The 13,474-nt window shown below is 47.8% G+C and overlaps 1 protein-coding gene across 3 annotated transcripts in view; it reads left to right on the top strand.

Moving 5' to 3' along the window:
• The window catches only part of tulp4a (TUB like protein 4a), a 469,011-nt gene that overhangs the window by 400,932 nt on the left and 54,605 nt on the right, over positions 1-13,474 (top strand). Inside the window, exon 13 of one of the 3 annotated variants that reach the window (XM_078229993.1) lies at positions 7,613-7,706. The exons of the other annotated variants lie outside the window; for them this stretch is intronic. Coding sequence (XP_078086119.1) covers positions 7,613-7,706 — 94 coding nt within the window. The remainder of the gene's footprint in view (positions 1-7,612; positions 7,707-13,474) is intronic. 3 annotated transcript variants of the gene reach the window in all.

Genomic DNA, 13,474 nt, shown 5'->3' with positions numbered 1-13,474 from the left:
GGAACATTGAGCTGCCAGTCCTGTCCATCCTTAGCCATGTTTCAGTAATTGCTATAATATCCCAGTCCCACGTACCCATCCATACCCTGAGTTCATCTGCCTTGCCCGTCAGGCCTCTTGCATTGAAATAAATGCAGTTTAATCTGGACTTCCCTTGCTCTCTGTCTTGCTTTTGTCTGATCTGTCTGGTGCTAGGATTACTGACACTGCCTTTACTACTTAATGTGCTCTCTGGTTGCCACACTACCAGAAGGATGTGGAGGCTTTGGAGAGGGGACAGAAAAGATTTACCAGGGTGTTGCCTGGTATGGAGGGTATTAGCTATGAGGAGAGGTTGGAGAAACTTGGTTTGTTCTCACTGGAGCGACGGAGGTTGAGGGGAGACCTGATAGAAGTCTACAAGATTATGAGGGCATGGACAGAGTGGATAGTCAGAAGCTTTTTCCCAGGGTGGAAGAGTCAATTACTAGGGGGCATAGCTTTAAGGTGCAAGGGGCAAGTTTTAAAAGAGATGTACGAGGCAGATTTATTACACAGAGAGTGGTGGGTGCCTGGAACCCGTTGCCGGGAGAGGTAGTGGAAGCGGATACGGTCGTGACTTTTAAGGGGCGTCTTGACAAGTACATGAATGAGATGGGAATAGAGGGATATGGTCCCCGGAAGCGTAGGGGGTTTTAGTTAAGTCAGGCAGCATGGTCGGTGCAAGTTTGGAGGGCCGAAGGGCCTGTTCCTGTGCTGTAATTTTCTTCGTTCTTTGTTTTTTAACTTCTGTGCTGTCCTCAATCTTCTCTTCTGTCTCCCTACTGCTTTGGATCCCACCTCCCTGACAAACTAGTTTAAACCCTCCAGAGTGGCTCTAGCAAATCCCCGCCAGGATGTTAGTCCCCCTCCAGTTCAGGTGTAACCCGTCCCTCTTGAACAGGTCAGCCCTTCCCCAGAAAAGATCCCAATGATCCAAAAGTCTAAATCCCTGCCCCCTGAACCAGCTCTCAGGCCACACATTCATCTGCCTAATCTTCCTATTCTTACTCTCACTAGCACGTGGCACCGGTAGTAGTCTAGAAATTACTATCTTCGAGGTCCTGCACTTTAGTTTTCTCCCTAACTCTCTATATTCACATTTCAGGACCTCATCCCTTTTCCTACCTATGTCGTTGGTACCAAAATGTACAACGACCTCTGGCTGCTCACCCCCACCCCTTAAGAATGTCCTGCAACTGCTCAGAGACATCCTTGACCCTGGCACCAGGGAGGCAACACACCACCCTGGAGTCTCGATCGCGGCCACAGAAACGCCTGTCTGTGCCTCTAACTAGCAAGTCCCTTATTACTACTGCTCGCTTGCTCTTTGCCCAACCCTGTTCTACAGCAGACCAGGTGTGGTGCCACAGGCCTGGCTGCTGCGGGTATCTCCCCCTGACAGGCTATCCCCCTTAACAGTATCCAAAACGGTATACCTGTTTGAAAGGGAAATAGCCACAGGAGCCTCCTACATTACCTACCTGCCTCTCCTGGCGGTCACCCATCTACCTGTCTGAACCTGTGGTGTGGCAACCTCCCTGTAACTAGTGTCTATCACACTCTCTGCCTCCTGTATGCTCCTCAGTGCATCCACCTGCTGCGTTATCCACGTTGAACTCCATCTGCCACATTTTGGCCCACTCTCCTATCTATATCCATTTGTAAGATTCTTATTTCGTCATTGCAACTTACTGTCCCGCCTATTTTTGTGTCATCTGCAAATTTGGATCGAGAGCCTTTATCCCTGTATCCAAGTCATTAATATAGATTGTAAATAGCTGAGGCCTAAGGACCGAACCCTGTGGCACCCCACGAGTTACTTGTTGCCATCCAAAAAAAAAACATTTCAACAAAGAACAAAGAAAATTACAGCACAAGAACAGGCCCTTCGGCCCTCCAAGCCTGCACTAACCATGCTGTCCGACTTAACTAAAACCCCATACCCTTCCGGGGACCATATCCCTCTATTCCCATCCTATTCATGTATTTGTCAAGACGCCCCTTAAAAGTCACTACCGCTTCCACTACCTCTCCCGGCAACGAGTTCCAGGCACTCACCACCCTCTGTGTAAAAGATCTGCCTCGTACATCTCCTTTAAACCTTGCCCCTCACACCTCAAACCTGTGCCCCCTAGTAATTGACTCTTCCACCCTGGAAAAAAGCTTCTGACTATCCACTGTTTCCATGCCTCTCATAATCTTGTAGATTTCTATCAGGTCGCCCCGCAACCTCTGTCATTCCAGTGAGAACAAACCAAGTTTCTCCAACCTCTCCTCATAACTAATGCCCTCCATACCAGGCAACATCCTGGTAAATTTTTTCTGTACCCCCTCCAAAGCCTCCACATCCTTCTAGTATTGTGGCGATCACAATTGAACACTATGGGCCCTATTTTACCATTTGGAGTCTAAGGGCCGGATCCGGGCGTAATGCAGATCCGAGCCCGGAATCCTCTTTGCAGCGCGCCCATACGCTTTTTGCCGGCTCCAGTCCGATCCGCGCTGTGGGTGGGGCTTAGCGCTGCCAGAACGATCGGAGCTCTGAACTGCGCATGCGCAGTTCGAAAAAAAATCCAAAGCAGCGTGCCCAGGCGCGAAAGAAAAATACAGCAGAGAGAGCAGAGAGGGGGGAGGATGGACTTGGGAGAATCTTGCAAACTGAAAATAATGTAGCATCTTCTTTGTGCTGCCTAATTATCTATGGGAAAGGTAGTTAAACTACAGTGTCCTAGTGAGCAATTAGTGACCTGTATAATACATTTGTGATCTGTAACTGGATTGTTGATGCGCAAATGTTCAGAGTCATGTGGTGAACTTGGAAGAATTGTCCCCGTGGTGGAACTTGGTTCAAAATAAGATTCAAGATTACTACATCTGGAAAATCAACCATAGTGAAAAGAAGTTTGTATTGGCAACTCTTCTCTCACATTCAATGGCAGATGTGCCTCTACTTATGAATGTGATTTGCATGGGCAACGTTGGGTGCAGCTAATCTGCCTCTGGAGCAGCCTTGGATCCTTTCATCTTGTTTTCATCTGAACATTGCACAGAATTAGAGGAATTCCCTTTGGAAGATAGTGTCAAAATTATAATCCTGACAATCAAAAATTTGGGAAAATATTTCAAAATATATATCCCCCCATCCATATTTTGAAATATTTTCCAGCCACAGATTACTCTTCCCTGCAGGTACAAGAGAGCGGGAGAGATGGCTGTGGCTGGTAGTGTACCAGTGATGGTGCCAGGAGGGATCGGCCACAGACAGACAGCGGACCCCCCCTGGCCAGAGGATGTCACACCCTCCCCCCAGGGGATGATCGGTCACACCCCCTCTCCAACCCCCCCCCAGGGGATGAGACATCACACCCCCTCCCCTCCCACCCCCCGCAGGGGATGAGACATCACAGCCCCTTCCCCCCCCACCCCCGACCAGAGGATGACCGTCAGAGAGCCGCTCTCTCCGCTGTCTGCTTTTTTTCCATGCCCGGGTGCGCTGTCAGATTTTTTTTCAAATTGCGCATGCGCAGTTCAGAGCTCCGATCGGTCCACCAGCGCTAAGGCCCGCACACAGCGCGGATCGCGCTGGAGCCAGCAAAACGTGTATGGGCGCGCTAGAAAGAGGATTCCAGGCGTGGATCTATTTGACGCCCAGATCCGGCACTTAGACTCAAAATGATAAAATTCCCCCCCACATCTTGATCTCCTGTGCTTATGTCATTTCTCATTACAGCACTGATCCTTTTCACCAGCAAAGCTACACCACCTCCTTTTCCTTTAGTCTATCTTTCAGTCTATCTTTCCGAAATGCTGAGTACCTTTGGATATTCAATTCCCAGATTTGGTCTCCTTGTAACTATGTCTCAGTAATCATCACCAAATCAATTTTAGCACTGCTGCCTCACAGCACCAGGGACCTGGGTTCGATTCCCGGCTTGGGTCACTGTCTGTGCGGAGCCTGCATGTTCTCCCCATGTTTGCGTGGATTTTCTCTGGATACTCCGGTTTCCTCCCACAGTCTGAAAGACGTGCTGGTTAGGTGCATTGACCCGAACAGGCGCTGGAGTGTGGTGACTAGGGGAATGCCACAGTAACTTCATTGCGGTGTTAATGTAAGCCTTACTTGTGACTAATAAATAAACTTTAAATAAGTCGGCATGGTAGCACAGTGGTTAGCACTGCTGCCTCACAGTGCTAGGGTTCAATTCCGGCCTTGGGTCATTGTCTGTGCGGAGTTTGCACATTCTCCCCATGTCTGCGTGGGTTTCCTCCGGGTGCTCCAGTTTCCTCCCACACTCCAAAGATGTGCCGGTTAGGTGGATTGGTCATGCTAAATTAACCCTAGTGTCAGGGGGATTAGCATGGTAAATATGTGGGTTTATGGGAATAGGGCCTGGGTGGGATTGTGGTCGGTGCACACTTGATGGGCCGAATGGCCTCCTTCTGCACTGTAGGGATTGTATGTATGATCTTATGTCTGTTGTGTGTATACCCTTCTGTTTCTATTCACGCCATTAACTCATTAATCTTGTTCCAAATGCTTCGTGCATTTAGATACAAAGCTTTTAAACTTGTTCTACTGGTAAATTTCCCTACTCTTCTATAATTCCTTGGTGCATAAAGACATTCACCCGTTCTGTCCCTCTCTTGTTGTCTGGTAACCATCCGCCACATCGCTAACCTGCACTCTTACCTCTTCCTTCAATTTGGGTTTTCTAATTTCCCCTACCACTGAATCACCCCTCCCCCTCAAGGGACATGCCTGTCCTGCACTTCAATTAACTGGCCTTTAAAAGCCTCCCACATACCAACGTGGATTTGCCCTCAAGTAGCCACTCCCAATACACATTCCCCAGTTCCTGTCTAATTTGGATGTAATTGGCCCTTGCCCAATTAAGCACCCTCACCCGAGAGCCACTCTTGTCCTTATCCATGACTACCCGAAATCTTATGGAATTATGGTCACTAAACCCAAAATGCTCCCCCACTGAAACATCGATCACCTGACCTGACACCTGACTCTCCAATACCAAGTCTAGTACGCCCCGCTCCCTGGTTGAATTGTCAACATACTGTATCAGAAAGCCTTCCTGGACACATCTAACAAATTGCCCTCCATCTGAGTGCCTGACTCTAAGGGACAGCACAGTAAGAAGTCTCACATCACCAGGTTAAAGTCCAACAGGTTTATTTGGTAGCACAAGCCACTAGCTTTCGGAGCGCTGCCCCTTCATCAGGTGAGTGGGAGTTCTGTTCACAAACAGGGCATATAAAGACACAAACTCAATTTACAAGATAATGGTTGGAATGCAAGTCTTTACAGGTAATCAAGTCTTAAAGGTACAGACAATGTGGGTGGAGAGAGGGTTAAGCACAAGTTAAAGTGATGTGTATTGTCTCCAGCCAGGACAGTTCGTGAGATTTTGCAAGACCAGGCAAGTCGTGGGGGTTACAAATAGTGTGACATGAACCTAAGATCCCGGTTTAGGCCGTCCTCATGTCTGTGGAACTTGGCTATCAGTCTCTGCTCAGCGACCCTGCGTTGTCGTGTGTCGTGAAGGCTGCCTTGGAGAACGCTTACCTGAAGATCAGAGGCCGAATGCCTGCTGAAGTGTTCCCCAACAGGAAGAGAACACTCTTGCCTGGTGATTGTCGAGCGGTGTTCATTTATCCGTTGTCGTAGCGTCAGCATGGCCTCCCCAATCAAAACCTCCCCGGTCTTCTCCGGAGCCTTCAACATGTCATTGATGAAGACGAACATCTCGCCAAGGCCATCCCCACATCCCCACTTCTTGCCTTCAAACAACCGCACAACCTCAAACAGACCATTGTCCGCAGCAAACTACCCAGCCTTCAGGAGAACAGTGATCACGACACCACACAACCCTGCCACAGCAATCTCTGCAAGACATGCCGGATCATCGACACGGATTCCATCATCTCACGTGAGAACACAATCCACCAGGTACACGGTACATACACTTGCAATTCAGCCAATGTTGTCTACCTGATACGCTGCAGGAAAGGATGTCCCGAGGCATGGTACATTGGGGAGACCATGCAGATGCTACGACAATGGATGAATTAACACCGCTCGACAATCACCAGGCAAGAGTGTTCTCTTCCTGTTGGGGAACACTTCAGCAGTCACGGGCATTCGGCCTCTGATCTTCGGGTAAGCGTTCTCCAAGGCAGCCTTCACGACACACGACAACGCAGAGTCGCTGAGCAGAGACTGATAGTCAAGTTCTGCACACATGAGGACGGCCTCAACCAGAATCTTGGGTTCATGTCACACTATTTGTAACCACCATGACTTGCCTGGTCTTGCAAAATCTCACTAACTGTCCTGGCCGGAGAGAATACACATCTATTTAACCTGTGCTTAACCCTCTCTCCACTCACGTTGTCTGTACCTTTAAGACTTGATTACTGTAAAGACTCGCATTCCAACCATTATTTTGTAAATTGAATTTGTGTCTTTATATGCCCTGTTTGTGAACAGAACTCCCACTCACCTGATGAAAGGGCAGTGCTCCGAAAGCTAGTGGCTTGTGCTACCAAATAAACCTGTTGGACTTTAACCTGGTGTTGTGAGACTTCTTACTGTGTTTACCCCATCCAACGCCGGCATCTCCACATCTAAGGGAGAGGCCAGTCAACATGGGAAACTTAAAGTCACCCACCACAACTACTCTGCTTTTTTCACACCTCTTCAGTATCTGACTACACAACTGCTCCTCTGTCTCCTGCAGGCTGTTGGGAGATCTACAGTACACTTCCAACATTGTGATTTCACCCTTCTTATTCCTGAGCTCCACCCATAATGCCTCACTACAAAATCCCTTCAATGTGTCCTCCCTCAACACAGATGTGCTGTGCTCCCTAATCAGCAATGCAACTCCCACACCCCTTTTGTTTCCCCTTCTGTCCCATCTAAAACAACGATACCCTGGAACGTTAAGCTGACAGTCCTGTCCCTCCTTTAACCATGTCTCTGTAATTGCAATGAAATCATAATCCCACGCTCTCAGTTCATCTGTCTTACCTGTTATACTTCTTGCATTGAAGCAAATGCACTTCAGACCTCCAGTCCCCCTGAGCCCCGTGGCTACCCTCGCCTGCTTTTACTCTGCGTTATGTTTATCTCAGTCTCATTTTTTTCCCCAGTCCCTACACTTGTTGGCCTGCTGTCCAGTACCCACCCCCATGCTACACTAGTTTTAAACACTCTGGAACAGCACTAGCAAACCTCCCACCCAGGATGTTGGTGCCCCTCCTGTTCAGGTGAAACTCATCCTTCTTGTACAGGTCTTAGCTTCCCCAGAAGACACCCAAGTGATCCATATATCTTAAAGCCCTCCCTCCTATACCAGCTCTTTAGCCATGTGTTCAACTGTACTATCTCCCTGTTCCAAGCCTCACTAGCATTTGGCACGGGGAGTAATCCTGAGATTACTACCTTGGTGGTCTTGCATTTTAGCTCCCTACCTAACTCCCTGAATTATCTTTGCAAGACCTCTTCCCTCTTCCTGCCTATGTTATTAGTGCCAAAGTGGACAATGACATAAGTCTGCTTACCCTCCCGTTTCAGGATACCCGCTCAGAGACATCCAGGACCCTGGCACCAGGGAGGCAAAACATCATCCTAGAATCTCGTCCGCAGCCACAGAAACACCACAGTCTAAGTCATTAATATATATGAGGAAGAACAAGGGTCCCAAAACTGATCCCTGCAGAACTCCACTGAAAACCTTCCTCCAATTTGAAAAAAAACTATTTATCACAACTCTTTCTTGTCACTCAGACCATTTCTTCCCTTTTATTCCATGGGCTAGAATTTTGCTCACATGTCTGTTGTGTGGCACTGTTGTGGTTCAGAATTTAGCAAAGTACAACTAGATTTTGGGGATGATTTTTAAAAATTTCTTTAACAAGGTGTGATTGTCTCTGCCAGGCCAGCACTGATTTCCCATCTCTGTTTGCCCTTTAGAGGATGGTGGTGATCCACCTTCTTGAACTGCTGCAGTCTATATGGGTGACCTGATTGAGGTGTTCAAGATTATAAGGGGAATGGACAGGGTGGATAGGGAGCAGCTGTTCCCCTTAGTTGAAGAGTCAGTTATGAGGAGACACAAGTTAAAAGTGAGGGGTGGGAGGTTTGGGGGGAGTTGAGGAAAAACCTTTTTACTCAGAGGGTGGTAATAGTCTGGAATGCACTGCCCGGGAGGGTGGTGGAGGTGGGATGCCTCACAGCCTTTAAAAAGTACCTGGATGAGTACTTGGCATGCAATAACATTCAAAGCTATGGGCCAAGTGCTGGCAAGTAAGATTAGGTGGCAGGTCAGGGCCTTTCATGCATTGGTGCAGACTTGATGGGTCGAAGGGCCTCTTCTGCACTGCAGGATTCTGTGATGTGCACAGTAAGAAGTCTCACAACACCAGGTTAAAGTCCAACAGGTTTATTTGGTAGCACAAGCTTTCGGAGTGTTGCTCCTTCCTCAGGTGAGTGAAGAGTTTTGTTCACAAACAGGGTATACATAGACACAGACTCAATTTACAAGATAATGGTTGGAATGCAAGTCTTTACAGGTAATCAAGTCTTTACAGGTACAGACAATGTGAGTGGAGAGAGGGTAAGCACAGGTTAAAGAGGTGTGAATTGTCTCCAGCCCGGACATTTAGTGAGAGTTTGCAAGTCCAGACAAGTTGTGGAGGTTACAGATAGTGTGACATGAACCCAAGATCCCGGTTGAGGCCGTCCTCATGTGTGCCGAACTTGCTCTCAGTTTTTGCTCAGCGACTCTGCGTTGTCATGTGTCGTGAAGGCCGCCTTGGAGATCGCTTACCCGAAGATCAGAGGCTGAATGCCCGTGACTACTGAAGTGTTCCCCAACAGGAAGAGAACACTCCTGCCTGGTGATTGTCGAGCAGTGTTCATTCATCCATTGTCGTAGCATCTGCATGGTCTCGCCAATGTACCATGCCTCAGGACATCCTTTCGTGCAGCGTATCAGGTAGGCAGTGTTGGCCGAGTCACAAGAGTATGTACCGTGTACCTGGTGGATGGTGTTCTCATGTGAGATGATGGCATCTGTGTCGATGACCTGGCACGTCTTGCAGAGACACACACACACACACATGACAACGCAGAATCGCTGAGCAAAAACTGATAGCCAAGTTCTGCACACATGAGGATGGCCTCAACCGGGATCTTGGGTTCATGTCACACTATCTGTAACCCCCACGACTTGCCTGGGCTTGCAAAATCTCACTAACCATCCTGGCTGGAGACAATTCACATCTCTTTAACCTGTGCTTAACCATCTCTCCACTCACATTGTCTGTATCTTTAAAGACTTGATTATCTGTAAAGACTCGCATTCCAACCATTATCTTGTAAATTGAGTCTGTGTCTATGTATGCCCTGCTGGTGAACACAATTCTTCACTCAGCTGAGGAAGGAGCAACACTCCGAAAGCTTGTGCTACCAAGTAAACCTGTTAGATTTTAACCTGGTGTTGTGAGACTTCTTACTGTGCTTATCCCTATCCAACGCTGGCATCTCCACATCATTCTGTGATGTGGTATAGGTACACTTACAGTGCTCACAGGAAGAGAGTTCCAGAATTTTGACCCAGCGACTGAAGGAACGGCGACATATTTCCGAGTTAGGATGGTTTATGGTTTGGAGGGGAACCTGCAGACAATGGTGTTCCCATACACTTGCTGCCCTCATCCTTCTAAGTGGTAGAAGTTGGGGATTTGGAAGGTGTTATTGAAGGAGCCTTGGTGAGTTGCTGTAGTGCATTTTGTAGAGGGTACATACAGCTGCCGCTGTGTTTGGTATTTGAACTTCTTCAGTATTATTGGAGCTGCACTCATCCATATATATGGAGAATATTCCATCACAATCTTGATTTGCGCCTTGTAGGTAGTGGAGGGAGTCAGGAAGTGAGTTACTCACAGCAGAATTCCCAGCTTCTGACCTGCTCTTGTATCCACAGTAATTATATATATACATCTCATCCAGGTCAATTTCTGGTTAATGGTAATTGTTAGGATGTTGACAGTGGGGGATTCAGTGATGATAATGCCATTGAATGTTAATGGGACATGATTATATTTGATCCTTTTGGAAATGATTGTTGCCTGGCACTTGTGTGGGGGAATGTCACTTGCCACTTATCAGCCCAAGCTTGGATATTGTTCAGGGCCAGAACTTTACGTCAAAGGTTGGGAGAGTGCCTGACCTGGAACATAAGAAATAGGATCAGGAGTAGGCCATCTAGCCCCTCGGGCCTGCCCCGCCATTCAACAAGATCATGGCTGATCTGAGGCGAATCAGTTCCACTTACCCGCCTGCTCCCCATATCCCTTAATTCCCTTATCGATCAGAAATCTATCTACCTGTGATTTAAACATATTCAACGAGGAAGCCTCCACCACTTCAATGGGCAGAGAATTCCAGAGATTCACTACCCTCTGAGAGAAGAAGTTCCCCCTCAACTCTGTTCTGAACCGGCCCCCACTTAATTTGAGGCTGTGCCCTCTAGTTCTGGTTTCCCTTCTAAGTGGAAAGAATCTCTCTACCTCTACCCTATCCAGCCCCTTCATTATCTTATATGTCTCTATAAGATCACCCCTCAGCCTTCTGAACTCCAACGAGTACAGACCCAATCTGTTCAATCTCTCCTCATGAGCTACACCCCTCATCTCCGGTATCAACCTGGTGAACCTTCTCTGCACTCCCTCCAAGGCCAATATATCCTTTCGCAAATAAGGGGACCAAAACTGCACACAGTACTCCAGTTGCGGCCTCACCAGTGCCTTGTATAGTTGCAGCAAGACTTCCCTGCTTTTATATTCTATCCCGCTCGCGATAAAGGCCAACATTCCATTCGCCTTCTTGATCACCTGCTGCACCTGCAGACTGAGTTTTTGCGATTCGTGCACAAGGACCCCCAGGTCCCTCAGCACAGTAGCATGATGTAATTTTTCTCCATTTAAATAATATTCCAATGTACTATTATTTCTTCCGAAGTGGATAACCTCACATTTGCCAACGTTATTTTCCATCTGCCAGATCCTCGCCCACTCGCTCAGCCTTTCCAAATCTCTCTGCAGACTTTCCACATCCTCCACGCAATTCGCTTTCCCACTCATCTTCGTGTCATCAGCAAACTTTGATACCCTACACTCGGTCCCCTCCTCCAGATCATCTATGTAAATGGTAAACAGTTGAGGCCCCAGCACCGATCCCTGCGGCACGCCACTGGTCACCAACTGCCAACCAGAAAAGACCCATTTATTCCAACTCTCTGCTTCCTGTTAGATAGCCAATCCCCAATCCACGCCAACACCTTACCCCCAACTCCGTGTACCCCAATCTTCTGCAGCAACCTTTTGTGAGGCACCTTATCGAATGCCTTCTGGAAATCTAAAAACACCACATCCACCGGTTCCCCTCTGTCAACCGCACTAGTGACATCTTCATAAAAATCCAGGAAGCGTGAGAAATCAAGCGTGAAGTCGTTGGGCATATGTCCCAATGTCATTGTGCACTTGTGCAATATTTTGGTCGGCAGATGCGTGCATGTGTTGGAAGAATGCCTGCTAACAATTAAGAAGCCGATTTAATTAATTAAATTCCCATTGACCGGAATTCTATGTTGCCCCTGTACCTTTAAGGTTGGTGCCATTTACATTTAAGCTGCAAACTCGATCCAGCGCAGGATGAAAGTTTAGGGCTCAAATAAAGTTAACACATGTGTCCAGGGACTGAGGTTTGTGTATGATTGTGCTGCCTAGATACTCATGGCACAGTTTTTTCTTCAATATTTATTTTTTATGGATCAGCAGTTCCCTTGACAGCCCTGCAGCAGCTGTTCCCCTGAGGGTTCACATTGGAAATGCCAGTCAGCATCCTCCCTTTTCTTGGTACCCTCCTTCCCAGCAGCATTCAGTATTTTACACCATGCGTTCAATGCTGGCTGGCCATTAATCTGACAAGTCCGGGGTGGCATGGTAGCACAGTGGCTAGCACTGCTGCTTCACAGCGCCAGGGACCTGGGTTCGATTCCTGGCTTGGGTCACTGTCTGTGTGGAGTTTGCACATTCTCCTCGTGTCTGCGCGGGTTTCCTTCGGGTGCTCCAGTTTCCTCCCACAGTCCAAAGATGTGTGGGTTAGGTTGATTGGCCATGCTAAAATTGCCCCTTAGTGTCCTGAGATGCATAGGTTAGAGGGACTAGCGGGTAAATGTATAGGATATGGGAGTAGGGCCTGGGTGGGATTGTGGTCGGTGCAGACTCGATGGGCCGAATCTCTCTGCAGACTTCTGCACTGTAGGGTTTCTATGATTCAATGAAATCATCAGTTAATATTCGTGTTTCAGACCTTATTATGGAGGGAGGCTGATAGAGGTCATAGAACCCCTACAATGCAGAAGAGGCCATTCAGCCCATCTAGTCTGCACCGACTCTCTAACAGAGTATTTTACCCAGGCCCTCTTCCTCACCCTATCCCCGTAACCCCACACATTTACCATGGCTAATTCCCTAACCTACACATTTTGGGATTCTGAGGGGCAGTTGAGCATGGCCAATCCAACTAACCTGCACATCTTTGGTCTGTGGGATAATTCAATTCACTGCATGTCGGAGCACCCAGAGGAAACTCACGCAGACCAGGGAGAACATGCAAACTCAGCACTAACAGTCACCCAAGACCAGAATTGAACCCGGTCCCTGGAGCTGTGAAGCAGCAGTGCTAGCCGCTGTGACACCGTGCCGCACCTTCATCGATGAAGCAGCTAAAGATGTTCAGGCCTAGAACACTCCCCTGAAAAACTCCTGCAGTGTTGTTTTCTGACTGAAATGATTGACCTCCATCAGCCACATCCTTTGTGCTAGGTATGACTCGAATAACTGGAGGTTTGGCTCTGTGATGCCATACCTGGTCAAATGCTGCATTTATGTCAGGGCAGTCATTCACACCTTACCTCTCGAGTTCATCTCCTATGTCCATATTTGGACCAAGCCTGTAATGAGGTCAGGAGCTAAGTGACCATAGCAGAACCAAACTGAGCTTCAGCGAGCAAGGTATAACTGAGTAAATGCCACTTGATAGCATTGTCATCTTTCAGCATTTCGCTGTTGACCGAGAGTAGACTAATGGGACTAGTTGGATCTATCCTGACTTTTGTGTACAATATATACCTGAACAATTTTCTACATTGCCAATTGGGTGCAGGTAGTTCTGGAGCACAAGCCTTGAGTACTGTTGCTGGAATATTGTCTTTGCTGGATCCAGTGCCTTCAACCATTTCCTGATGGCACATGGAGTGAATTGAATTAGCTGAAGACTGGCATCTGCGATGATTGGAGACTTCAGGAGAAGACCAAGATGGATCATTCACTTGGCACTTGTGGTTGCTCATGCTTCAGCCTTGTCTTT

The sequence above is a fragment of the Mustelus asterias genome, chromosome 15 (genome assembly GCF_964213995.1).
Source record: "Mustelus asterias chromosome 15, sMusAst1.hap1.1, whole genome shotgun sequence".
Taxonomy (NCBI): Eukaryota; Metazoa; Chordata; class Chondrichthyes; order Carcharhiniformes; family Triakidae; genus Mustelus; species Mustelus asterias.
This window is presented reverse-complemented; position numbering and strand designations above follow the sequence as displayed.